The following is a 27,279-nucleotide window of genomic DNA, read 5'->3' as shown; positions in this document are numbered from 1 at the left end:
GAGGGCCCTGAAATGGTAATAATGTAAATCGTAGTATACCCTTAATTTTGATGGCAAACTTACCATCACCAGTATCTACAATACTTCCAACCTCACTGAACCACTCTTGAGTGACAGTCTTTTTAGCGATCCAGAGATTTAGAAGCAGTTCCTAAATTTACGCATGACATGTGAAAATCTCCCACGTCTAGCTGCTTCTTTCCAACAAAAGTTTAATAAAATTTTCGAAGCAGGAAACTTTTGTGTCCGATCGTGTCTTTCTTGCCGAAGTGCTGAGCACCCTAGAACACTTCAGGAGGCACAGTCTCTCCAGATTTCACTCGCCAAACATTCCGCAGTTGTGCCCGAAGAGCTCCGAGAGCTTTCTAGGGTGGTCCGGGACCACTCTCCCCCAGCCGGGAGCCCGAGCCCCTAGCCCCCGCCACCCCTCTGCTCTCCTTCCCCGCCCACTCGGACCGAAACGCCGCGCTGTTCCTTTAAGGCCGGACGCCGCAGGGTGTGCGGAGAAGGGCCGGTTCTTCCCGCCTCCTTTTGCACCGCTCCCTTCCCCCTCCCATCGGAGTTTCAGGTGAATGGGTCACGGAGGGTGGAGGCCGCCATACCACTCCTCCTCCGTAGCGTCCACCTCCCCCTTTCTGCTTCTTCAGACGGAGGCGGCGGGACTCCGGGGAGAGGTGGCCGGGACGCCGAGGAGCCCGCGCGGGGAGCCGCAGGTGGGGCTGGCGGGCGCCGGGCCGCGGACTTTCCGCCCCCGGGCCGGGGTTGGTGCGCATGCCCGGGGGGCAGGCGGGCCGGGTGGGCGGGGGGAGGAGGGGAGAGAGGAGGCGGAGGGCTCAGTGTCCGGCGGAGTCCCGGCTGCGCGCAGCCTCTCTGCCAGGCGGCAGGTGCGCCCTCCAGGTGAGCGCACGCCCGGGCTGCCGCCGTGTTTGGTTCGCTGAGAGAAGGTGAGAGCTGGGCGCGGCGCCGGGGGCCCCAAGGCCCCTCCGTGCCCCGTCTAGAAGGGGAGGCGCGGGGAGAGGACGCCCCGCGGTGGTTTCGGTGGCGGTTTCGCTCCAGGCTTTGGACTCGCGGCAGCCGGAGAGGCGCGGGGCGGCGAAGAGAGCCGCGCCCGGCCAGCTCGGAGCCTGCCTCCTGGGTCGAGGGGCTGCTTGGAGCCGCCCATCTGTTCCTTCCGCTGGAACTATTCAAGCCACCACCAGTGTCTAGGCGGCGTGGGCAACTTTTCGCTTTCTTGGGGGCCGGCGGGAGATTGGTGACCAGCCAGAATCCTGCGACCGGCTCTCCAGGCTGCAGCTTTTCTTTTCTTTCTTTTTTTCTGGGGACGGGGGCGGTGTCCCTGAGGAGAGAGCCTGAGCTTGAGGGCTGAAACTAGGGGGGCCGCTTGCTGGCCCGGGCGAGGCGGCTCGGACTCTGGGAGGAATCCGTTGTTATCTGCCCTCCTCTCACCCCTCTGGGTATTCCAGGCGGAGAAGGGGTGGCCGGGTTTAATCCGTGCAGTATTCCTGGAGCCCTGGGGTGGGCCGGACGGCTTTCAACCCCCTTGGTGGGAGTTGTTATGAGCCCGCGTCGATTTAAGCTGCCGGGGCGGGGATTTAATTTCTAATGAAGCTGTATTTCCAGGGAAGCCACTCATGCTTGGGATTCTCACCCTTGACCTAAAAGGCCGCCGCCAGGTGGGCGGACCTGCCTCGGGCCGTCCCTGCTCACCCAGCTGGGACTCGTACTGCCCGGTGTGCTCCTGGACACCGGCACGTGCTCCTAGCCAGATCGCCGGCCCCGCGCGCCGCCGACACGTTGCCTATGTTGGAGGAATTGTGCAGGGCAGGTGGGAGGAGGGGTCAAGATGCCCCTTGCAGTTGGGAGAGCAGCCCCGAGCCCCTCGTCTCGTATCCCAAGTGAAGCGACAGAGTCGGGGGAGAGGAGCGGCATCCTGGAGCTGGCCGGGCGACGTGCCCGCCTGGCAAATGACCCGGGACGGGGAGGAGGCAGCCTTTCAGGTTAGTGTGTGGCCCTCACGCACAACAGGTGTATTATTGAGGTCCCGGGAAAAGAGAAACCCTTCCCCATTAAGGGACTGGTCCCTTTTTTGTGATTGAAAACTACTTCTTCCCAGATGGAGGTAGATTTCTCAAACTTTTTATGTATTCCCTAGTGTAGCCCTGTTTCTTTTGCACTATACACATTTAATATTTTCTCTTCCTGGTATTTTAAAATAGGCATTTTTAAAGGTGGCGCCACAGTAATTGGTATCTCTGCAGACAAAGGAGCAGCACTGTTCTTTTTTGTCGTTTTGCATTTATTTGGTTACTGGGCACCTCTTTTGTTAGAGTGTGGAGGCGAGGAGAGGGAGATTTCCACAACTTCTAGGAAATTTAGGAAAGTGATGAGCATTGCCTCCTGTATGTAAGGTACTGTAATAAAAGCCTTTGTACTTTATGTCGTTTAATCATCCCAGCATCTCTAAAAGCTAGGTCTTATTAGAACTCCGTTTTAAAAGTGAGTAAACACCAGGGAAAGTAAATATATATATATTTAAATATTTATTTATTTGGCTGCACTGGCTCTTAGTTGTGGCAGGCATCTAGTTCCCTGCCCAGTGATGGAGCCCAGGGAGGGTTAGCCCCTGGACCACCAGGGAGCTTCTGGGACGGTGTGTTATTAAAGGGACAGTTCTTGATATTCCGGTGGAGAACCAGATTTGGGGAGTTTTTCTGGAATTCTCTACTTTTGACTAGACCCTATGGCCTCACGTAAGTGTTCCCCATCTTGCTTGATGTAAAAGTAAAACATTCTTTTCTTTTAAAGATAATGCTGTAATTTCTTATGTTTCAAAATGATGGAAGATTGCTTTCAGCCATATGAGGTAACTGATCCTATGTCCTTCACCTTCCCAAGGAGAGACCTCCCAGATGAAAGTTTTCTTTAGCTGCATTTCAAGGCTTACGTGATTAGAATATTTATTGGACTTTTTCATCCACATTACTATTTATAGAACTAGTGGTAAAAATACCTTGGTCACACCTTTTTAAAAAATTTGCCCCCAGGGTTGCAGCTGTTCTGTAATTTAGTGCTTTCCAATCTTGAATGTGGTGTGAATCACATTGAGGATCTTATGAAAATACAGATTCTGATTCATAGGTCAAAAGTGATGCCTGGAATTCTGCTTTTCTAGCACGTCGCTGGGTGATGCCTGTACAGTTTTCTCTCCCTTTCTCTCACACTGTAAGCACTTAACTACTTTTGTGGAACTTAACTTGAAGGATTATATTTCCTGGGTGTTAGTTATGTGAAGAACTTAAAGGCATTCACTGGTGGATTGAAATCCCTACTCTAATATGGGATATTGTTTTCTAAATCAAATATTGATTGCACATCTCTGTACCAGGGACTGGATCCATGGATCAGGAATAAGAGTGAAGATCAAGACAGACATTTAAGTGCTTGGGATGGTGGTATTCCTTTTGGACTGGAGAAGATTGTAGTTTTAAAAAAAGAAAAAAAAATAATTAAAGGGGAAATTTGCTCTGAAAATAAATTGGTGGTTGGGGTGAGATACTGGGAGGACATCTCTGAGGAGGTGAAATTTGAGCTAAGAACTGATCGGGAAATGCCTGCTATGTAGAAATCTGGGTGTTCTAAACAAGAAACCCTCAAGATCAAGGCCCTCCTTGAGTTGACACTTTTATTCTAGGCAGTGATTTTCAAAATGTGTGGTGTGGTTAAAAAATCATCTAGAGAACTTATTTAAAATGTAGTTTCTGACACAGAGCTAATCGATTTCAAAATCTAATTTCAAAATTTTAGGTCCTTTACTAATGATATGCCTATAACCTAAATAGAATCATTTAATATCAACTTTAAAAACACCTTAAAGGCAAATTCATGAAAGGAATGTGATCAAAAAGGAACAGACTGCCCTTAAATACAGCGTTTATTTATTTTTACTTATTGACAGTTTGCTTTAAATAATAATTTTGAAGCACAGCATTTTCAGATCTTTTTATCTTAGCTCAGTAATCTACTGAGATTATTTTGGCCAGTAAACATTTTAAAAGAGAGAACTTTTAATTTTTTTACCATCAGCTGGCTTTAAGTTTAACATACTCAGTAAGGGTCAGCTCCAAATTGGCCCTGACTCCATCCAGTGCAGCTGTTTGCCAGAGCCTGTGGCTTTTCACTTCTCGTTTTACTTGTTCCTTCGCTCAGCATACACGTACTGTCCAGATACTGTTAGTGTTGCTGTGCTGGGCATTGGGCAGCATTCTTGGACCTCTTTTGCCTATTGTCATGGCCTTAGAACTTGGTCATAGGCTGCCTTGCAAGAGCCCTTAGAAGTCAGTCCTGCGGCCCAGTGTCTTGCCGCTCCACCTCGCCAAATACCAAACAAGCTTTGCAGACACAGCATGAGGTCAAATTGTTATTTGTTGTTTTGGGAGGGTGTGTGGAGAAACTTCCTAACATTGAAATGAAATCTGACCCTCTGGAGGTTTGGTTTTTTTTTTTTCCTTAAGGAACTCTTTCTAGGGCTACAAAGACAGCTCTTCAGCTCTTTGAAGGCTGCCATAGTAGTCCTAATGTTGAGTACTCCAGGCCAAACATTTCCTGTTTTTCCAGTCATTTGTCTTAAAACATGGTTTTTCTAGATCTTTAACAATCCTAGTCTACCTCCTGAAGAGGTACCCAGTTGGAACATGATGTTCAAATTTCAGGGTTCTGCAGGGGTTTGTTTCTTTTTAATAACTGTATCATACCTAGATCTAAAGCACTAACTCTGTAAATAATGCCTGAGATTGGAATAACTTGTTAGCTTTGTTGAAATTCTGATCAAGGAAATGTACTTGTTTCCTGCACCGAGTCTTAGTTGCTGCATGTGGGATCTAGTTCCCTGACCAGAGAAATAACCCCAGCCAGCCCTCTGCTTTGGGCGTACCGAGTCCTAACCACTGGACTGCCAGGGGTGAAAGTGAAAGTGGCTCAGTTGTGTCCAACTCTTTGTGACCCCGTGGACATTGCAGGTGGATTCTTTACCGTCTGAGCCACCAGGGAAGCCCAGACTACCAGGGAAGGCCCAAGGAAATGCACTTTTAAAAATGAATAGTTACTCAGCCAGATTTCCCTTATCTAGTACTCATACCATTTTTTAAAATTGAGTTTTATATTTTTAAAATGATTTATTCCTGCCACCAATGTTTGAAAATGAATATAGTACACATAAGTGCCTAAACACTTAAATTTCTCACTTTCAGAATAATCATCTTGCTGAAAATGCTTTTTGCTCATCTTCTTTAATACATTATCTTATCTACTACTCCATCCCAAAGAGGATTATCTCCGTCTTTGACTCAGGAAGTTAGTGATGCTCACAGAAGAGAAGAAGGATTTGTCCCCTCAGATTGTGAGCTTTTTGAAACCACTTGGTTTGTTTTAGTCCATCATTCCAGCCTTACCGAGACCTTGATCGATGTTGATGTACTTGTAGCCAATGAGTTACTTATCCTTTCCAGTGTCTTGTCAACTGCAAATTTGGATATACTTGTCCATGTTGTCTGGGGTCATGACTAGAGACCTCCCTCCAGGTGGACATAAGTGGTGCATTCATTCATCCCAATTAGGCTCTCTTATTTAGCCCAGTAGGAATCTGCCCACCCACCCTCTGTACTAGAGGATGTGTCCTAGAGTCTCAGGATTCTCTCTGCATTCCCCTCATCTACCAGTCTGGTAACCTTCTCAGAAAAGAAAATGAAGTTAATGTGCCATGACTTGTTCTTAATGAACTTTCTGAAAGTGTTCACTCCACAATTTGAAATCTCTGTTCTTAGGGAGACATGACACCTGAAGCTTAAAACTGTAGCCTGAGTCTGGATTTAGAATTTTCAAAAGCTACCATTGAGGTTGGAATTTTTGGCATAATCTTGAATGAGGGGTACCTACCTATAGAAGAGATAAGATTCCTCTAAGATCAGTGTGTTAGTGTTTGATGTTCAGCTTCAGAAATAGGGTGCCATATTTAATAGTATTTAAATACAGTTTTCCTTAGTTCTTTTTCTAAGCATCAATTAGGAGGACAGTAAATCTGGACTTTTTCTCTTTCATAGCACTGTGATATTTTGGGTTAAATTGCTTGTCTGTGTGTGTGTGTGTGTTTGGGTGCTAGTTACAGAGCCATATACACTTAAGATTTGTGTATTTTTCTCTATGTTCTACGTCAATAAAGCAGTTTTTAGAAATGAAAGAATGTGAAGAAGTTGTCTTCTCTCACTGTGTTTGGAAAATTATGCTGCTCATGTTGGTGTTACTAACTTTTAATATACTTCCATCTTTGAGGTTTTACCGAAATACATTTGGGCAATATTTTATTGAGAAATTTGTGATTGACTGTTCTTAAGGGTGTGGAGGATACTTGCTGTTGATTTTAAATTGATTTGCTATTCTTAACAATGTAACATATGATTACACAACCCTTTTGCTTGAGAAAGAAAAAATATTAAAGACTTTACTCAGGTTATAGATCTTGCTCACGTCCTTCCTCCCGTCCGCCCCCAAGCCTCTGATTCTTTCTTGCCACGTCTTCCCTGTTCTCTCCAAACTGCACTTAGTCACGTAGTCCCAAATAGTGACTGTTGCAGTTGGTGATTTCTTGGTGCGTTACCTTCTCATACTTAACTTCCACAGGTGCCTGTGGCGCTGTGTAGGTACTTAATAAACATGTGATTGTTGATTAGGTGAAATTGCCTCTTAGATGTTCAGGGATTTTTGCTTTGAGGGATTTTAAATTATTCTGCTTTTCTCTTAGTGAACAGGACTCTAATACAGTGTATGTTTGATGTTTTTTCTTTTTTGAAAATTATATTCCATTTTGAAGACTAGGAAAAGGAGATAAGCAGAAAATGTCCACAATCCTAGATTCTTAGATGCTTTTGTAACCCTTTTAAATGACAGAAGCAGCATACTTTTAAACCAGACTATGCTTTAGTTAACATTGAAGGGCTAGAATATGCTAGACACAACTGTATTTGCATTTTCATATGCATTCTCATCTTCTATGAACTTCGAAAAGTAATGAGATAGAATAAATATCTTTTAAGAAATTTATGTTAATACATCTTTGTGTTCTTCAATGACTTTTTTAAAAATACCATTTTTACCTATTACTATCAACAGCTTTGTGAAATTTTCATTGCTGCAACTTATAATTTCAACTTTAAACTATATTCGTATGCCAGTGATGTGCAGAGCATAATGTTAGGTGCTCTGAGGACTACCAGGCCAAATGATTCCTTGAGGTTGTTGTTCAGTTACTAAGTCCTGTCTGACTCTTTGTGACCCCATGGACTGTAGTCTACCAGGCTTCTCTGACCATGGGATTTTCCAGGAAAGAATGCTGGAGTGGGCTGCCATGTCCTCGTCTAGGGAATCTTCCGACCTGGGGATCAAACCTGTGTCTCTTGGATTGGCAGGCAGATTCTTTACCGCTGAGCCACCAGGGAAGCCCAAATGATTCCTACCCTCAATGATTTCTTATAGCTCTAAGAATTCATGGTCTGATGTGCAAAGATGACAGTGGGAAGGACGAGAGAAATAACCATGGAGTGAGACCTCGTTTCAGATTGCTGTCATTCGTTTTCTTAGTGATGCAAGGAAGTCGAGCACAGGATAAAGCCGTTTCCCTACTTCTGTTGCTTAGATTGACTCATCTCAGGAGGCTCCCGGCAGTGCTCATCCTGAAGATCAAGTGAGCACCGACCCCAGCCATGTCATCCAGGCCTTTCGAAAGTCCACCTCCTTATAGACCTGATGAATTGTAAGTAAATATGTAATTCTTTCTTTTTTCTTTTTTTTAAGGCCTTGCTTGTGAGATTTTATTAATAGTTTCCCAACCAGGAATTGAACTCGGGCCCTTGGCAGGAAGTGAGAACACAGTCCTAACTGCTGAACAGCCAGGGAGTTCCTCCTTTTTCTTCTTTAAAAGTGTATTACATGTTAAAAAAAAAAAAAAAGTGTGTAATTGAAACTTTCATCTGTTATGTGTTTGCTTTAAAAATAAAATGACGTGCATTTGTAAAATCAAATTAAACCAAAGGGTATTCAGTGAAGCGTGAGCTCCCCTCTTACCTTCAGCTTCCAAGATGACAGTTTTTTTCTGCAGTGGGAGCTTTTGTCACTTGTTTTTTCTTTGTTGCTACAATATAGTCTGAGCTTATATTTGTGTGTATATTTGTCTTTAAAAAATGGTATGAAGCTTCCTTAGCAATGCCTTATTTATCTATTTTTGTCTGTGCTGGGCCTTCACTGCTGAGGGCTTTTCTCTGGTGGCAGCAAGCAAGGGCTGCTCTCTGGTTGTGGCGAGCAGGCTTCTCACTGTGGTGGTCTCTCTCGTTGTGGAGTGCGGACTCTAGGGTGTGCGGGGTTCAGTAGTTGAGGCACGTGGCCTCAGTAGTTGGGGTCCCAGGCTCTAGAGCCACAGGTGCAGTAGTTGTGGTGCACAGGCGTAGTTGCCGCGTGCCGTGTGGGATCGTCCCAGATCAGGGATTTTCTTGCCCATGCCTCCTGCATTGGGAGGTGGATTCTTTACCACTGAGCCACCAGGGAAGTCCTTCAGTGTCTTATTTAGATGACTGTTGGCGATAGTCAGTTTTTCAAATAGCATGTGTATTGAGATATAATTCACCCACTGTACAGTCCATTGGATTTAGGGTATCCCTTCACCACACTCGGTTTTAGCACATTTTCATCATCCCCTTCCCAAAGAAACCCCTCTCTCCAGTAGTACTGTCTGGTTGCCCCAATACTAGGCAACCACCAAGCCCACTTTGTTTCTGGATATGTCCATTCTGGACATTTCATATAAATGGAATCTTACAGTGTTTGGTCTTTTGTGACTGAATTCTTTCAGTTGGTATGTTTTCCATGTCCTCATAATCTTTATTTTTTTAAATTATTCTGCTCCTGGGTATATAGCCTAAAAAAAGTGCCTTTGTGTACCAGGATATAAGTAGGAGATTAGATTGTGTTAGAGCTGTGCTGTTCATGACAGCCCTAAATGGAAACAAGCCGAATACCCAAGTAGAACGTGGTGCAGAATTTTCTCCCTTCACACATTCAGTGTTCTCCAGTTTCTCCATTCCCATTTCATTCTCATATAGTCAAGTAATTCATCTAATTCTCATGGTTAGCAGCCTCCAGTAGGAAGATATCTCCTTTGGCATGAGGAAGGTGGTTTGTGGAAATAAGGGCAAAAACAAAAGGGGCTTTAGTCATTTTAGGAATTGAATTTTACCTCCCCAGGGCCCACAGTTTTTAGATTCAGTTGTCCACACGTTAGTGTGTCTATTACAAGCTGTGTGTTCATGGTTAAATTACTGGAGTTTACAGGGTATTTTTATAAAAAAAAGATCCAAGATCTCATTAGCCATCATCTTAATGAGCCCTCATTAACGTTTCATCTACTTTGTAGGTCTTGCCTTAACTGGCAGTAGCTCATGTAGTGATTTGTTTAATGTCTTACTGCCTTGCCAATGAGGAAAAGGGCAGTAAGACATTAAACTCGGTGAGGGGCCTGGACTGAGGCTTTCCTGTCTGTTGTGTTTCCAGTGCCTGGCACAGAGCCCAAGATGTGTCGGCCTGGTGGCTCCAGTAAATAGCTGCTAAGATGAACAAGTGAATAAATATGCTTTCTTAAGTAAGACAGCTAGGCAGCCAGAAATCGCACCGGTGTAGGCCAGTGCAGGCGTCATGTCTAGAGGAATTGGTCTCCATTCGCAAAGGAAAAGGATTGATGCCCTTGTTCTCAGCTGCCTAGGTCCTATCCCCAGCGATTTCGATTTAACTGGTCTGGAGTGCTCTGTCTGGGGATTTTACACATTCCCTGGGTGATTCTAATATTCCGTAGAACTTGAGAACCTCTGCTCCATAGAAACTAAGCAGTCATTCTCAATGTAGCATCAGCAGCATCCGGAAACTTCTACTCCGGACCTGCAGACTGAGCAACTCTGGGGATGAGGGCCAGCAGACCCTCCAGGGGATGCTGATGTGTCTGCACAGATACCTTTACTGTTCAGTGGGTGTCTGAGTCTGCTGGGGATATCTGTAGTAAAGTATCATAGACTGGGTGGCAACAGAAATTTATTCTTGCAGTTCAGAGGCTGGGAGTCCAAGATAAGTGCTGGAGGAGGCCCTCTTCCAGATTGCAGACTGCCAACTTCTTGAATCCTCACATTGTAGAAGGGGTGAGCAGGCTCTCTAGGGCCCTTTTTATAAGGGCACTAATCCCATTCATGAGAGCTCCACCCTCATGACCTATTTACTTCCCAAAGACCCCACCTTCTAATACCATTACATTGAGGATTAATGTAATTATGGTAATGTTAGGATTTTGATACTTGATTTGGGAAGGGCGGGGAGACACAAATTGCCCATTGCAGTGGGGCAGTACAAAGAATAGTTTCCTTTGCCAGTGGTTTGTTTAAATTATTACAGGTACTTTTATATGTTCTTTCTGCTTACCATTAAAAAGTGTAACTTAAAATTGTTTTCGTGTGCATTTCAGCAAACCTAATCACTATGCACCAAGCAATGACATATATAGTGGAGAGATGCACGTTCGACCAATGCTGTCCCAGCCAGCATATTCTTTCTACCCGGAAGATGAAATTCTCCACTTCTACAAATGGACCTCTCCTCCCGGAGTAATTCGGATCCTGTCTATGCTTGTTATCGTGATGTGCATTGCCATTTTTGCCTGTGTTGCCTCCACTCTTGCCTGGGACAGAGGCTATGGAACCTTAATGGGAGGCAGCATTAACTACCCTTTCGGAGGAAGTGCCTTTGGTAGCTACGGAAGTGGCTATGGCTATGGTTATGGCTACGGTTATGGCTATGGAACAGGCTATACGGATCCAAGAGCGGCAAAGGGATTCCTGCTGGCCATGGCTGCCTTTTGTTTCATTGCTGCATTGGTGATATTTGTTACCAGCGTTGTAAGGTCAGGCATATCTAGAACAAGAAGGTATTATTTGACTGTGATAATAGTGAGCGCCATCCTGGGCATTATGATGTTTATTGCCACAATTGTCTATATAATGGGAGTCAACCCAACAGCCCAGGCCTCTGGGTCTCTCTACAGTTCACAGATATATACCCTCTGCAACCAGTTTTATACACCTGCAGCTACTGGACTCTACGTGGATCAATATTTATATCACTACTGTGTGGTGGATCCCCAGGAGGTAGGAGTAGTTTTGTTTCCCCTCCCCTCTTTCCTTGGGTCAGAGGTTCTCACCTTGGGATGCTTAATAGATTCGCTTGGGAATGTTTAAAAAAATAGTGATGTCATGGCCCCACTGGTATTTAAATCAGAATCTGAGCGAAGGGCGGTGTGTCCTTATTAAGGTATAGTTAACATACCATCTAATTCTTCCACTTCAAGTACAGTTCATTTGTTTTGAGTATATTCACAGAGTTGTGCAGTTGTCACCGCAGTTCATCTTAGAACATTTTCCCTACCCTATAAAGAGACCCCATCCTCATTAGCACGCACTCCTCGTTTCCCTAACCGTCCCCAGATCCCGAAACCGCTAATCCTCTTCTAGAGATTTGCCTGTTCTGGATATTTCATATACGCAGAATCATACAGGATGTGTTTTCTTTTTTTTTATGACTGGCTTCTTTCACTCAGCGATAATGTTTTAAGGTTCATCCATATTATAGTATATACCAGTGCCTCATTCCTTTTCGTTGCTGAATGCTATCCCACTGTGTGCATATACCGCATTTTCTTTAGTTGGCTGATAGGCATTTGGCTGTATTTTGGCTATTATGAATAATGCTCTGAACTTTTGTGTGAAACCTGTTTTAATGTGGCTTGAGTTTAGTATATACTTAAGGGCGGAATTGATGGGTCTTATGGAGACTCTTCATTTAAACTTTTGAGGAACTATCACATTCTTCTCCAAAGAGGTTGCATGATTACACATTTACCAGAAATGTATGAAGATTCCAGTTTCTCCACAGCCTCAGCAGCATTGTTTTTCTGTTTGATTCTAACCATGCTAATCCTCCCAGCATCAGGGTCTTTTCCAGTGAGTTAGTTCTTTGGGCACCTGATGCAAAGAACTAACTCATTGGAAGAGACCCTGATGCTGAGAAAGATTGAAGGCAGGAGGAGAAGGGGCCAACAGAGGATGAGATGGTTGGATGGCATCACCAACCTGATGGACATGAGTTTGAGCTGGGAGTTGGTGATGGACAGGGAAGCCTGGCATGCTGCGGTCCATGGGGTTGCAAAGAGACACAACTGAGCAGCTGAACTGAACTGATGCTAATGAGTGTGAAGTGATACTGGTTTTGATTTGCGTTTCCTTGATAACTAATGATATTTTCTTGGGCTTATTGGCCATTAGTATATCTTCTTTGGAGAAATGGTAATTCAGAATCTTTGTCCGTTTTTTAGTGGGGGTATTTGGATTTTTATTATTGAGTTGTGAGAAATTGTATTTATTTGGTTACAAGTCCGTTATAATTTTTTCTCTCCATTTTATATCTAGATGATGCTCTTTGCACAAAAGTTTTTCATTTTGATGAGATCTGATTTTTCTTTGTTGCTTGTGCTTTTGGTGTTGTCTCAAAACACTTTGCCTAATTCAAGGTCGCAAAGATTTACTATGATGTTTTCTTCCAAGAGTTTTATAATTTGAGTTAACGTGGGTCACATCGTAAGGAAGGGGTCCAGCATTTCTTGCATGTGGATATCCAGTTGTCTTAGTATTATTTATTGAAATAACTCTCCATTGAGTTATTTTCATGCCTTTGTCAAAAACGAATTGACCATAAATGTGATGATTTATTTCTAGACTCTCAACTTGTTTCCATTAACCTGTGTTTCTGTTCTTAAGTCAGTACCACACTCCTTGATTGCTACAGCTTTATCATCAATTTTGAAACTGGGAAGTGGTGGTCCTCCAAATTTGTTCTTATTTTTCATGATTTTGTGGTTTAGATTCTAGGTCTCTTGTATTTTCATATATGTTTTAGGATCACCCTGCCAATTTCTGCAAAAAAAAAGCCAGCTAGGATTTTGAAAGATTGCTTTGAATTTGTAGATCAACGCAGTTCTTCAGAATCTTAGCTGGGAGAAGAATTGTCCTCTTTATAATGTCTTCTGCTTTGTGAACATAGGGTGTCTTTCCATTTACTTGGATCTTCTTTAATTTCTTTTAAAACTGTTTGCTAATTTTTGTTGTGTAAGTCAGTATTTCAAAAAGCTGTTAGGTGATTCAAATGTACAGGTGCGGTTGTGAAGCCTGCCTTCTATAACCGTGCGTCATTCTAATTAAAGTGTTTCTAAGTTACTAACCTTTTTTGCTTTGTTTTCTCCTTACACTGACCCAGGAGTTTTTGTGCTTTACCTGAATGAGTCACTTCTGGGGGTTAGACCGTCTCCAATAACTACCATTATTTTGAAGACAGAAATGTAGGTTTCAGAATATTTGTTGTTGACATTTGGTAAATAGGGCTGAGGGTTGGTACTCTGTCTTACCATACTGTCATCCTTCTTAGTCCTCTGACTACCTGAAGCCTCTATTCTTTGAAAACGGCTATGACTGTTGGACAGACCAGCTACAAAGAGAGCTTCCTCTTAGCAGACATTCAGGCCAGAGTTCTGGTACCTGCCCAACTCTTAAGTGCCTCCAGGCCAGTGTACCATGTAACATACCTGTCAGACACTAGAATGGTCAGGGGTAGGGTTTCCTTGTCACAGGTCCTTCTAGTAAGTACACAAAAGACACCTAAAAGAGAAGAAACTAACAGACTAAATGAATTATCAGCCCATTTTCTTTAATTTATAGCTTGGTTAGATTATGTCTGCATAATTTATGATAAGGCAGATTCTCTTTGGACTGAAGTTTATATTCAGTGTAAAAAGTTGAGCCAAGTATGTGTTACAAACAAGACTATATAAGCATGATTGGATATTTGAAACAACTTCTGTGAATAACATTTTTCAAAACCCTTTAGAAGTATGCCGGGGATTGAGTTAATTATTGGCCGTTATCCTTTATTTATGAAAATATGGCCCCTAGTTCTCAGACTTTAGAACTAGTTTTCTATAATTCTAAAACAGGGATCATTATTCCAAGGATTGACTCATGGTTGAGGTGTGTGTATGTCTCTGTGTGTGGACGTGTGTCTTTGTGTGTTTTGGTAGCCTTAACCCCTGTGGCTTCGGCTAGGTTTTGCAGTCTTACGAAGTAACCATTTATATCAGTTTTAGAGCAGTTAAGCTAGTTAGTGGGGCCTTAGGTATTTGTAGAGTTGTATTGGAATAAAGTAAACAATTAAAAGCTAAATATCTCAATATCTTTAATCTCTTTTTAGGCCATTGCCATTGTACTGGGGTTCATGGTTATTGTGGCTTTTGCTCTAATGATTTTCTTTGCTGTGAAAACTCGAAGAAAGATGAACCGATATGACAAGTCAAACATTCTGTGGGACAAGGAACGTATTTATGATGAGCAGCCTCCCAATGTGGAAGAGTGGGTAAGTGTTTTATGAAAGTCAGTAAATATCCAGTTTTGCTTTTTTTTTCCCCTATAAATACCCCAGATCTGCCTTTAAATTTGATCTAGTGTGCTTTGTGAAACTTTATTCTTAGAATTATTGTCTTTGTATATTGCAAAAGTTGAGGCCTCAGGTTTTACTTTGAACATTAATAAGGTGGGGTGAGTGGACGTGGATTTACTCCGAGGTAAAAAGCCAGATTTCTGTCTCTGAGAAGTGGATCTAGGCCCTGAGCAGAAATGGCTTTTAAAGGAATCACGAGGGACAAAAAAACGTACGTGGCTTTGAAGAACAAAAGCAACTCCTCTCCCCTTCGCTTTTATTTTCCTGCTGATGGTTTTGGAGGGAAGCACTGTCTTGGATCAAGATCCGCAAGGGTGTTTTTAGGGTGGTGGCAGCTGGGAGATCTTTAAACCTTTTACATGGAGAACAGCCTGGTGACTCACAAGCACTAACATAGATATATGAAATACTTCAGTGAAGGCAGAGATTAGGGCAGGTTCTTTTTTTTTTTTTTTTTTTTTTTGCGTATACTTTTAATGCTACCAGTAGGTGGCTTCCTAAATGATGTGAAAATGTGGAAAGTCCCTCTTACCAAAAATATCTCCCAAATGCGTTACTGATGAGATGAACTGGGACTTGGGGCCCTTTGCTGCAGTGCTACAGTGCTTGCACCTGGACACACCTCTCCTGGAGCAACAAAATAGGAATTATCTGGGACTGAAAATAACTGCATGCATGCCCAGTTGGGGCAGATTCTGGACAGTGGATACAAAGAGACCAAAAAATCCAACTGCTGTTCTTAAAGAGCCTGGAGCAAAAGCAGAGGGTCGGGAGCAAAAGCAGAGGGTCGGGAGCAAAAGCGGGGTATTGCACAGGCCCCTGCATGCACAGCACCACCTAAGCGGTGGGCAAACCACCTCGGCAACCCCTGTGACCCGACCCTGGGATACACCCTACCCTCACTCCCTTTGAAGACTAAGCCCACCACCCCCTCAAGAATCAGGCAAGCAGGGGAACCAGTTGTTTGTTCTTGCTCCCCCTCCTGTCGCAGGGGCCCCAGTAAAGTCTTGCCTGAATTTCTTGTCTGGTCTGTGATCTTTCTTTTTCCTCAGTTAAGGAGGCCCAGACCGCTGGTTGGTAACACTGATAGCTAACTAACCTGTTTTGGGGGATCCAAGCTTTGTTTCTTGGAAGTGCTGTGTTATGGTGTTCTTGAGAGAGCAGCCTCAGAAACTGCCTTCCTCGGTTTCTTTGAGCAGATTGGTTTCTTGCCATGAAGTTTAGTCGAGACTCCTGGATTCTGGTTCCAGGATAGGTTGGTTTTGGCCAGTGGGAGCAGAGCGGAGTGGGTTGAGGGTGCATCCTGCTGGTCAGGTCGGGGGTGGAGATATTGATAATCTGGAAGGCTCCTAGCTCTTGCATGTTGTGCACCTGATATTTGAAGAAATTTAGGAATGTAGATGAAATTTTCCTAGTGGAGGTACTAAGACAAAGCAGTCAGGAAAATCAAAAGGTATGGTCTGTGGATGCCTGTGTTCCTGGCCTCTCTTGGAAGCCTGCTGCTTGTTTTTCTCATTTTTACCCCCACGACATGTGAGGGTGTTGGCGATTGTTTCCTTTTGACCTTTAGCTCCAGGCAAAGCCACCTGTAGAGGGAACAGGACAGCCTGTTGTGAACTGTGAAGTCAAGGTTTCACTGGGAGTTTCTGGGTGTGTCAGTTTTCACTGGCTGTTGGATTTGTTTACTTAAGGTTTCGAGAGCCTAAAAAGTGACTCAGGAGAGACCAGGGCCAGAGATATTACAGTCCCAGGGAACTTTGACTTCTCATCTGACTTTACTGTCGTGAAAGTTTAATCAGTTCTGGGTGCTTTTGATAATTTGACAGAAGATAGCCATAGTAACTTAGGGAGGCGGTAATGATGGTAAAGTGAAGGGACTTTTAATTTTTAAAAAGGCAGTATTGCTTCCTCACTGAATCTCTAGAAATTAGATAGCTAGCCTATAGATTGTTTCGGGTGAGCTTCATAGCTTGTCTATAGTAATAAATGTTTCATCATGTGAAAGTAGATAAGCGTCTGTTGAATAGCAGATGTGAGACTTTGAACACACTGATGTTTCATGCGAAACTTAAATCACCTAAATTCCTCCTTTCCTTTCCCCTTGTTTTCCCAACTGAAGTGTCTAAGAAAGGCTGTTTGAAATAAGATCTTGGTTTAAGCTACAGGTATTGTGTTTTTCCTTCCATTTTTCTCTCTCCCCTCACCTGCTCAGGTGTGCTTTGCTGAACTCAACCCCTCATTTTCATTTTTGCCTGAGTTTACTTCCACAACCAGATGCAGACAGTTACTCTCTTTTCTACACTCTTATGCAATAATTCTGCTCCAGTGGGTTTCACTCCGATAACATAGCTGCCCAAGTGGAAATGTTCGATGCTGCATCTAAAGTGCCGGACAGTGGAGTGGATTAGTATTTTTTCTTTTTGGTTATTAAAAATTAATATCATAAAAAAGACTTCCACTTGGAATAATGGAAGAGAATCTAAATTAATAACTTGTACTAAGTGAGAATTAAAATTTGAATTCTAATTATGGATAAGTAAGACATATATATATAAGACAGACTTATAGTAAAGTAGTGCTCAAAATTCTCCAAGCCAGGCTTCAGCAGTACGTGAACCGTGAACTTCCAGATGTTCAAGCTGGTTTTAGAAAAGGCAGAGGAACCAGAGATCAAATTGCCAACATCCGCTGGATCATTGAAGAAGCAAGAGAGTTCCAGAAAAACATCTATTTCTGCTTTATTGACTATGACAAAGCCTTTGACTGTGTGAATCACAACAAACTGGAAAATTCTGAAAGAGATGGGAATACCCATCTTGAGAGGAATACCTGCCTCTTGAGAAACCTGTATGCAGGTCAGGAAGCAACAGTTAGAACTGGGCATGGAACAACAGACTGGTTCCAAACAGGGAAAGGAGTACGTCAAGGCTGTATATTGTCACCCTGCTTATTTAACTTCTATGCAGAGTACATCATGAGAAACGCTGGACTGGAAGAAGCACAAGCTGGAATCAAGATTGCCGGGAGAAATATCAATAACCTCAGATATGCAGATGACACCACCCTTATGGCGGAAAGTGAAGAGGAACTAAAAAGCCTCTTGATGAAAGTAAAAGAGGAGAGTGGAAAAGTTGGCTTAAAGCTCAACATTCAGAAAACGAAGATCATGGCATCTGGTCCCATCACTTTATGGGAAATAGATGGGGAAACAGTGGAAACAGTGTCAGACTTTATTTTGGGGGGCTCCAAAATCACTGCAGATGGTGACTGCATCCATGAAATTAAAAGACGCTTACTCCTTGGAAGAAAAGTTATGACCAACCTAGATAGCATATAGAAAAGCAGAGACATTAATTTGTCAACAAAGGTCCGTCTAGTCGAGGCTATGGTGGTCATGTATGGATGTGAGAGTTGGACTGTGAAGAAAGCTGAGCACTGAAGAATTGATGCTTTTGAACTGTGGTGTTGGAGAAGATTCTTGAGAGTCCCTTGGACTGCAAGGAGATCCAACCAGTCCATCTAGAGGAGATCAGTCCTGGGTGTTCATTGGAAGGACTGATGTTGAAGCTGAAGCTCCAATACTTTGGCCACCTCATGTGAAGAGTTGACTCATTGGAAAAGACTCTGATGCTGGGAGGGATTGGGGGCAGGAGGAGAAGGGGACGACAGAGGATGAGATGGCTGGATGGCATCACGGACTCGATGAACGTGAGTCTGAGTGAACTCCGGGAGTGGGTGATGGACAGGGAGGCCTGGCGTGCTGTGATTCATGGGGTCGCAAAGAGTCGGACAGGACTGAGCGACTGAGCTGAAGACATACATAAGGGCTTCTCAGGTGGTACAGTGGTAAAGAATCCACCTGCCAATGCAGGAGTTGTAAGAGATGTGAGTTTGATCCCTGGATCAGGAAAATCTGCTGGAGAAGGAAATGGCAACCCATTCCAGTATTCTTCCCTGGGAAATACCATGGATAGAAGAGCCTGGCAGGCTATAGTCCATCGGATCGCAAAGAGTCGGACACTGTTGAGCAGAACACAGCATATGGATGCTGCTGCTAAGTCGCTTCAGTCGTGTGCAACTCTGTGCAACCCCACAGACGGCAGCCCACCAGGCTCCCCCATCCCTGGGATTCTCTAGGCAAGAACACTGGAGTGGGTTGCCATTTCCTTCTCCAATGCATGAAAGTGAAAAGTGAAAGTGAAGTCGCTCAGTCGTGTCCGACTCTTAGTGACCCCACAGACTGCAGCCCACCAGGCTCCTCTGCCCATGGGATTTTCCAGGCAAGAGTACTGGAGTGGGGTGCCATTGCCTTCTCCCACTAATTCACTAGTTTGGTATGCAAGAAAATAACAGAGGCTTTGAATAAGTTAAACTGGCTGGTAGCAACCAATCAGTTTTCTTCAGTGATCACTGTTCTTCTACATAAGCAGGATAATTAATTCACAGATAGTCCTTCTGGCCTATCTTCAACTATTCTTACACTACATAATCAATTAGGGACATCCTTTTACAGATAAATGAAGAGAACACAGGTAGCTTTACGTAAGTTGAGTTTGTTAAATCTATTTGTTATGACAGGATTTCTGACACAAAAATTCACTGCATTTTGCAGCATGAATGGTAGTAAACGGTCTTTAAGTTCTTAACAACCAGTGAATTTTTCTAAAGAGACCAAAATGGTGACTTATCAGTTTTTCTTATGCCCCCTAAAAAGTGGCTCTGCTTCAGCAGATACTTGCCAGTTTTTAATTTATCCATGACTTCTCACCCTACCCCACTCCCATATACCTCCTAACTTCAGCTGTCTTGTTTCATCACTTCTCTGGGGTTCAGTGTGCAGCATATATATATATATATATATAAAATCCTAATAATGGGTTGTTTGGGGTAGGGGTGGGTATCTTACTAAACTTGTTGAAGGAACAGTTACCTGCTGAATATTTGTTTACTCCTTCTCTACACATTGGGGTATGTCTAGAAATTCATTATTAAATCTTACTGCCTTTCTTAGCTTTTTAAAATCTTTAGGTTAAGAGAGCAAAGCATCAGCTCAACAAGCTGAGCCTTCAGAGTTTTTTAAGCAGGTTTCAACCCATTTGTATTATCTGTGAGAAAACCTGCAACTTTCTAATTTACTGTCTCTCAATCTCCACCACAATAGTTTCCCTGCCTTTGGAATCTTAGGGCTGTTTTTTTTTTTTTCCTCCCCTTTCTGGATATCTTGTACTTTGTAAAAATAAACAGGCCATGTTTGCACACTGGATGTTTTGTAGTCAGTTAAGTTTGTACCAACATTGTTGTATTTTAAATGCTTAAAGGCTCTTAGTTAAACTTCTAAATCTTAATTTTTTTCTATTATATCCTTAAACCCCAGATTGTTACTTTTTCTGAATTAAAAAGTATATATATGATTATTTATCTGATTGGTAACTGTGAATAATTTTTCAGATACTGTGAAGTATGAAGAAACTTCTGCCATCTAGAGTTACCTTTTTGGTGTATTTTCTTTAATCCTTTTCCTCTCCTATTGCTTATTCTAATTCAGAAGTATGATTACAGTCCTTATCAGTGTCAAATTCTACCTTTTTAAACTTGCTCTTAGAGGCTTTGTTTTCACATCATTAAATATTCCTCAAAAAAATTTTTTTTAAGATTTTTTTTTAATGTAGACCATGTTTAAAAGTCTTTATTGACTTTGTTACAGTATTGGTTCTGTTTTATGTTTTCATTTTTTGGCCTCGAGGCATGTGGATCTTAGCTCCCTGATCAGGGATCGAACTCCCACCCCTTGCATTGGAAGGTGAAGTCTTAACCGCTGTACTGCCAGGGAAGTCCCCTCCTCAAAAACAGTTTTGATACTGTTAAGAACTTTTACTGAAGTGTAACATATATCCATATACACACAGAATAAAGGACATTGAGTACACTAAGTTTAATTGTATGGCTTGGTGAAGTTTTACACATATAAGCCCATTTGCAATCAGCACCTAAATCAAGATATAGTACATTCCAGAGTCCAGGGTTTCCTCATGCCTCTTGGTCAGTATCCCCTAGGGGGTGATGACTCCTCTTATTTCGCTCATATCAGTTAGATTCGCCTATTCTTAACCTTCACATAAATGAAATTATGTGCTGTGTGCTTTTGTGTCCATTCAACATAATGCTGTGAGACTCATTTATGTTGTTGGATTGGTCGATGTGATATGTTTTTATTTTTGTATGTTTTGACAAGATAAAAGCTTTCTAATTACTCCTTAAAAAAAAAAAAATCCATGGCCAGAATTATAATTTTTCAAAAAAAAAAAAAAAAAACCCAAACAGAAAACCACAAAATAGGGCAGTCTGCCTCCCATCCTTGTGTTTCCATTTGTCTATTTCCAGGTATCTTTCCCACCCTCTCCCACACTCCTAAGTGCTCTTCTTAGTGTCTTATAATTCCTTTCAGTGCTTTATTTCCTGAAAATAAAATTTAAAAAAATACACTCCCTGCTTTTTTATGCAGAAGTAACGTACTGATCGCACCATTCTGTCTGCACCTCACCCTTTTGCTTTACAGTGTGTCCTTTTTTAAAAAATAAAATATTCATTTACTCAGCCGTGTTGGGTCTTCGTTGTGCCACGTGGACTCTCCAGTTGTGTGTGAGCTTATTTGCTCTGCAGCGTGTAGGACCTTAGTTCTCTGACCAGGGATCAAACCTGAGTCCCCTGCATTGCACGGGAGATTCTTAACCACTGGACCACTGGGGAATTCCCAACAGGGTCCTTTTTGTGGAATCATTTTATTTATTTACTCATTTACTTTCAGCTGAGCTGGGTCTTTGTTGCTGCTCTCGGGCTCTCTCTGCTTGCAGCAGGCAGGCTCAGTAGCTGTGGCAGGTGGGCTTAGTTGCCTCACAGCATGTGGCGTCTTCCCGGATCAGGGATCAGACCTGTGTCCCCTGCACTGGCAGGAGGATTCTTAATCCCTGGAACATTAGGAAAGTCCTACAGTGTGTCTTGGTGATCTTTCCTCACCACTTGATAGCCTCTTCGTGGTATGGATGTACCATGGTTTATGTAATCATTCTCATTGGTGGGTGCATTTGTTGTTTAATGTTACAGACAATGATAGGATTTAAAAAAAAAAAGCTTGGTATGCCTTGTAAACATGTTTGTCCATGTATATACTTCTGTAGGCTGACTTTCCTATAGTATTACTGAGTTAAGGGGTATATATACACACACATCTGTAATTTTGATAGATAGTGAGAAATTGCCCTTCAAAGGAGATGTACCAATTTATACAGCTATCAGCAATGTGTGAAATTCTGGTTGTACACACCTTTAGTAGTAAAATTCCACTGGAGAGATGTATTTGACCAGTCTGTATTGTTATGTATTAGGTTTTTTCCAATTTTTGACCAGAATAATTACGTAATAATAAAGTCATTTTCTTACAGTAAGTATGTAGCGTTTTTTGAAAATGGAGAAAATTGATGTTGAGGGTAACTTTGCTATTATATAAACAGAAAGCATTATTATTATTTTTAAATTTATTTTCAACTGGAGGACAACTGTTCCGCAGTATTGTGCTGGCTTCTGCCTCACATCAACATGAATCAGCCATAGGCGCACACACGCATCTCCTCCCTCTGGAACCTCCCTCCCAGTTCCCACCCGATCCCACCCGTCTAGGGAGTCACAGAGCAGCGTGTGTCTGTGGGCTCCCTGAGTCATGCAGCAAATTCCCACAGGCCATCCATATGTTTCAATGTCAGTCTCTCCATTCATCCCACCTTCTCCTTCCCCCACTATGTGCCTGGGCTCACATAATGTGACAAAACCAGGATTGGAGCCCCAGTTGAGCATTTCCACGCGAAAGTGCTTTCAGGGAAAGCTTTAATGCTTATGTATTCTCTCTCTTTAATTGCACTTGAGTGCACAGAAATGGGTTTTTCCCCATTCTTTGTTCATGACCTTGTTGTCTTTGGTCCATTCATAACCTTCTCGTTGTATTTGTCGATTTGTTTCATCACGAACACCCATCATCCTGCCATACAGCCTACATTACTAGGTCTCAGTTACATTAGCCTGTGTTTTTCACCATCCTCCCCACCTGCTTCTGCCTGCTCCCAGAGGTGACCTGTCCTGGCGGGCCTCCCCTGCTTTCATTCAAAAAGACCACGATGTGTTCCTTTCTGTTTCTGTTGTCTTGATCGCATGGCTGAAGCGCTTCTCGGTGCTAGGAAAGGGACTCTGGTTCCACTGTGAGCAGAGTAGATATCCTCAGATGTTCTCCCACTGAGCAGACTTCCTTGCCGGTGCCCTGAGTGTACTTACCAGCTCTGAAGGGTAGCATTGCTTTAGAGGACACCTTGTTTAGTCTCAGGTGAACAGCCCTGAAGGACTGGTAGTCTTCCCCTTTCCTCCACTCTTGCTCTGTGTGCTGGCTTCTCTACTTAGAAGCAGTGTATCAGGGAGGTAAAATGCCAGGGTTTGAATTCCAGCTTCCCTGCTTTCGCTGTGACTCTTAAGATCAGTTCTGTTCTTTTTAACCTTTGTGTATGTCAGGGAAGCCTCGTTTGGAGACAATTCCTGGTAGAGGAACAGTGGTGGACCCTAAAGCTCTGGGTTCGAGTCCTGATTCCAGCACTCTTGGGTAAACAGATTAACCCTTCTGATCCTCAGTTTTCTTATCTATGAAATTGACTGTTATTATTTGGTGTGCCACTGAAGACGAATGTGAGATGCCTATGGGAAAATGAAGAAGACCAGTAAAATATAGCTGTCTGCCTTACAGGGAGAGTGAAAGGAAAACAGCTGATTGTGCAGAAAAGAATTTTGCGTGAGTTGCATGAGTACCTGTTATAGTTGACAAAAACAGAGCTTAAATTAGGAGAGGTAAAAAGGAATTTATCTGCAGCATTTCAGATGGTGATTTATGAAACCTAGAAAGAGTTGAAACAACTTAGCCACGTGGCTGTGTATCAGGAACAGCTAGAGTCAGGACTTCAAGGCCATTGGGATCTGCTTTCTCATCTTAATTCCCTCCTGCCTGGTAGGCTTCATTTTCTCACATAGAAGTCGAGCAGAAAGCAGCTACTTAGAACTCTTGAGTTTTTCATATCAGTGCTTTACCTAAGACTGACCGGGAGAGGAGGCGCTGATGAATGAGTAGGCCTGGGTCAGGTGGCCATTCTCACACTGAGCACTGTGCCCGGACAGGGCCCTTCACACATCATCTGGCTTGTGGCGGTTGCCATAGTTACTGTGTGGAATGGGGAGATGGTTTCTATGGAAACTACTCTGTAGATGATACTACCTGAATATGTGCTATGTGGATTTTTCTTTTTAATATTTACTTATTTTATTTTTGTTTATTTATTTGATATGCTGGGTCTTAGCTGCTGTGTGTGGGATCTTTAGTGGGGCATGTGAACTCTTAGTTGTAGCGTGTGGGATCCAGTTCTCTGACCAGGGATAGAACCCAGGCCCCCTGCACTGGGAGCTCAGAGTCTTAGCCACTAGCCCACCAGGGAAGTCCCTGCACTACACGGATTAATTGTAATTGCCCTTTTATTTTTTATGTCTGTGTCATCTGACCAGGTTTAAATGGAAAGCGCGACTTAAGTAGCTGTGGATGAGTTTCTGAGAAGCTTTGAATGGGCCTGCTTCACCCCAGTGCCCCTTAGTACTCCGCTGGCTTGTGTCTCACCTCAGTGCCCCTCAGTATTTGTTGGCTGCTCCTGGAGGGTGTCAGACTGCTCAGATCCCTTTCTGTCTCTTCCAGCTTGGTCTCACACAAGGAGAGGGGACCGTGGTCTGAGGAGCTGTGTCCCACCAGCACAGTGAGAATGCTGGTACACAGACTGTTCAGCCATGGGTGAACAGTGGAGCTGAAGTTGGAGGGGCTGATGCCCTTACACCCATGAATATGAGTGATATATGTTAATCTTTGTGTTCAAATCTCTCTTCCCCCACCTGCATTTTCAGAAGGTCATAAATATAAATATCAGTACATACATCTTCATTTGCTGTAGAGTAAGTTCTTAGAACTTGGGATCTGGCTTTGGAAAAGCACACACCTACAGTAAATATTAAAGAACTGACTGTAAGATGTGTGTACCTGAAATTAGTTTTAGCTGGTAGTTGATACCTGCGATATTCTGGCGAAATAGTTGCTAGAAGTTAAGCACTTTGTTTTCAGGTGCTCCTGTGAATAACTTTTGGTTTTGCTTTGGTGAAGTAAAAGAAAACAGAGTCTAAGAGCGGCATGGGCCCTCAGGTCGTCCAGTCTTCTCAGTGGACTTACACGAAGGAGGCTGAAGCCCTGCGAGGTGGGCACAGCAGTAAGCGGAGACTTGGTGGTGACTCGGTGCACGGGGGCCAGGGGTTTAGACTCTGCTGTCTCAGTAGTCTTCAGTGTAGTATGTCAGGCTGATTTGGGAGGTGAGCTCCACGGTCTTAATTTCGGCAAGAAAGTTTTTAAAAGAGTCACAGTAGCTGCTGCCCTGGAGATCCAGTGGCTAGGACTCTGAGCTCCACTGCAGGGGCCATGGGTTCAGTCGGGAAGCTGAGATCCCAAGCATGCTGCATGGTGCAGCCAAAAAAATTTTTTTTTAAAGTTACAGTAAAAGCAAGGTAGGAGCCACCATTTCCTAAATAGCCATTATAGGTGTAGCCACTCTGTACATTATTCTGACAGTCCTAAGTGCAGTCTTTACAGTGTGGATACTCTCCTTACACGAGGGGACACTGAGCTTTGCAGAGGGCTTCACCAATCTGTCTTAAGCCTGACATACTTACCAGCAGAATAAGTCTTACATTTGCCTTTATAACTTGTGTTTTTTTGGCGTGTTTGCCTCTCAGATCTCCGAGCCTCCGTTTTCTTTGCCAGTAGAATTGGGGGAAATAGTTCAGTTAATAGCACGAACGTTAAAATGAGGTAATATGTGTGAAAAGTGCTTTTCCCTACCACAAATCAGCGTGCCAGTTTTCAGGGAGTGTTTTATGCCTGTCTCCTAAGTTGCACATTTTCTTGCACAAATCTTGCCACATGATTTATGTCAGAAGCAAGAATAGACTGTATTTGGAGAGAACATCCCATCAACTGTTTCTCATTATTACCAAGTAGTAAGTGAAGGTGGTTAAACACGAGCCTATTTTTAAGTAGGAAATGCTTAGATCTAAAAGTTAACAAGTGTGATAGTTAGCCTTATTTCTAGAAGTCTCTAAGGCTTTCACATTGGAACGCAGGACTGTTACAGTGTTGTTCCCAGCACTTACCTGTTAGGGTAGGAGCCAGTGGGGAGGATCTGGCTGGGTGTAGAGAAGAGGCAGGGTCCTGAACACTGTCCTTTGTGGTCAGCATTGGCTAGTTTTTGGTTTCTTTGGACTCCGATGAAGATAATCACTTTGCCTGTTCATTTAGTAGATTATTCTGTGTACATCGGGAAAATAGAAGTTCCATCCACAGAATATGCTGATCTTGTAACAGTGAAAGGGCTTAGGTCAGGGCCAACACATAATTTATTAATTCCCAATCAATTTTAGCTAGAGGAATAATTGTGTTAGTATTTGCAGTGATGGCATGGAACAAAGGAGCTTGGGTAAGAATACCCAAAATATAAATACTTTTCATGGTTGGTTGCAGTTGTTAAACTGTTGTTCTTTCTCTTACTTGAAAGGTTGCTATGAGATAAGAACAGATGTTTTTCTGAAAGGTGTAGGCAGGCTCTGCATCTCATCTCCTTCCACCCAGGCGGAGCAGGTGACTAGGATGGGGCGGTGGCGGTAGTCAGAGTTAGACAGCTGAAGAAACTCGAGTAACTCTTTTATTTTCAGTCATACGTCCAAGTGTTCTTTAACGTGAAAGCAGTCCTGTGGGCTGCCGACAATTGGTATACTGGGCTCTGCCCCTGGCAAAGGTTTTGCTGTTATCTGTGGCTTCAGGTGGGGTGAAATGGAACGAGAGTGCAAGCGTCCTATCTCGGGACTGACCTTCGGAGCCCAGCAGCGTGGAGGACAGAGGCCCTGTCTGTCCAGGGCATCCTGGGGAGCTGGCGTAGACTGTTGTGATGGAAGGTGAGCAGTACTGGAGCTGCTGAGTGTCTCTTGGGCTCTGAAAGCAGGGATTCCTAGATTTCCAGCACTCAATATAGTTACACATAGTTTAGTCACTCAGTCGTGTCTGACTCTTTGCGACCCCATGGACTGTAGCCTACCAGGCTCCTCTGTCCACAGGATTTTCCAAGCAAGAGTACTGGAGTGGGTTGCCATTTCCTTGTCCAGAGGATCTTCCCGACCCAGGGATCAAACTCCCACATTGTAGGCAGACGCTTTACCGTCTGAGCCACCAGGGAAATCCAGCACTCAATAACTGAGTCAATTCTAAATATAGGTATAATGTTCTAAACAGGGCAATTGTCTGTGACGTAGAGGAAACCCCCTCCCCGCTCCATCAGTGGTTCTCAGACCTCCCCCCAGCCACCCCTGTTTCTCCTGCAGCAGATCTGAAATGGGGCCTGAAAACTTGCATCTCTGAGTTCCTAGGTGACGTTGATGCTGCTGGTCTGGGGACCACGCTGTGAGAATACTCCACACTGTTCCGTGGAGCCAGACTGCAGCCCTAGTCCTGCCAGCCCAGGGGGTTTTGATTTAAGGTATGCACGTGGGCTTTTC

General features: G+C 43.4%; 1 protein-coding gene across 6 annotated transcripts in view; it reads left to right on the top strand.

Annotated features, from left to right (window-relative positions):
* Nucleotides 1–558: 558 nt before the first annotated feature.
* OCLN (occludin) overlaps nucleotides 559–27,279 on the top strand; it is a 49,070-nt gene continuing 22,349 nt past the window's right edge. The window contains exons 1-4 of one of the 6 annotated variants that reach the window (XM_015101255.4): nucleotides 559–713; nucleotides 7,685–7,801; nucleotides 10,547–11,225; nucleotides 14,374–14,535. In XM_015101255.4, coding sequence (XP_014956741.1) covers nucleotides 7,752–7,801; nucleotides 10,547–11,225; nucleotides 14,374–14,535 — 891 coding nt within the window. In that variant the 5' untranslated portion in view covers nucleotides 559–713; nucleotides 7,685–7,751. Of the gene's footprint in view, nucleotides 714–835; nucleotides 945–1,770; nucleotides 1,998–7,629; nucleotides 7,802–10,546; nucleotides 11,226–14,373; nucleotides 14,536–27,279 lie in introns of those variants that run through there. The other 5 variants (XM_015101256.4, XM_015101257.4, XM_042233706.2 and 2 more) reach the window with 5 other exon arrangements.

The sequence above is a fragment of the Ovis aries genome, chromosome 16, assembly GCF_016772045.2.
Source record: "Ovis aries strain OAR_USU_Benz2616 breed Rambouillet chromosome 16, ARS-UI_Ramb_v3.0, whole genome shotgun sequence".
NCBI classification, from domain to species: Eukaryota; Metazoa; Chordata; class Mammalia; order Artiodactyla; family Bovidae; genus Ovis; species Ovis aries.
Note: the sequence above shows the minus strand (reverse complement) of the source record. Positions and strands in the feature narration are given on the sequence as shown.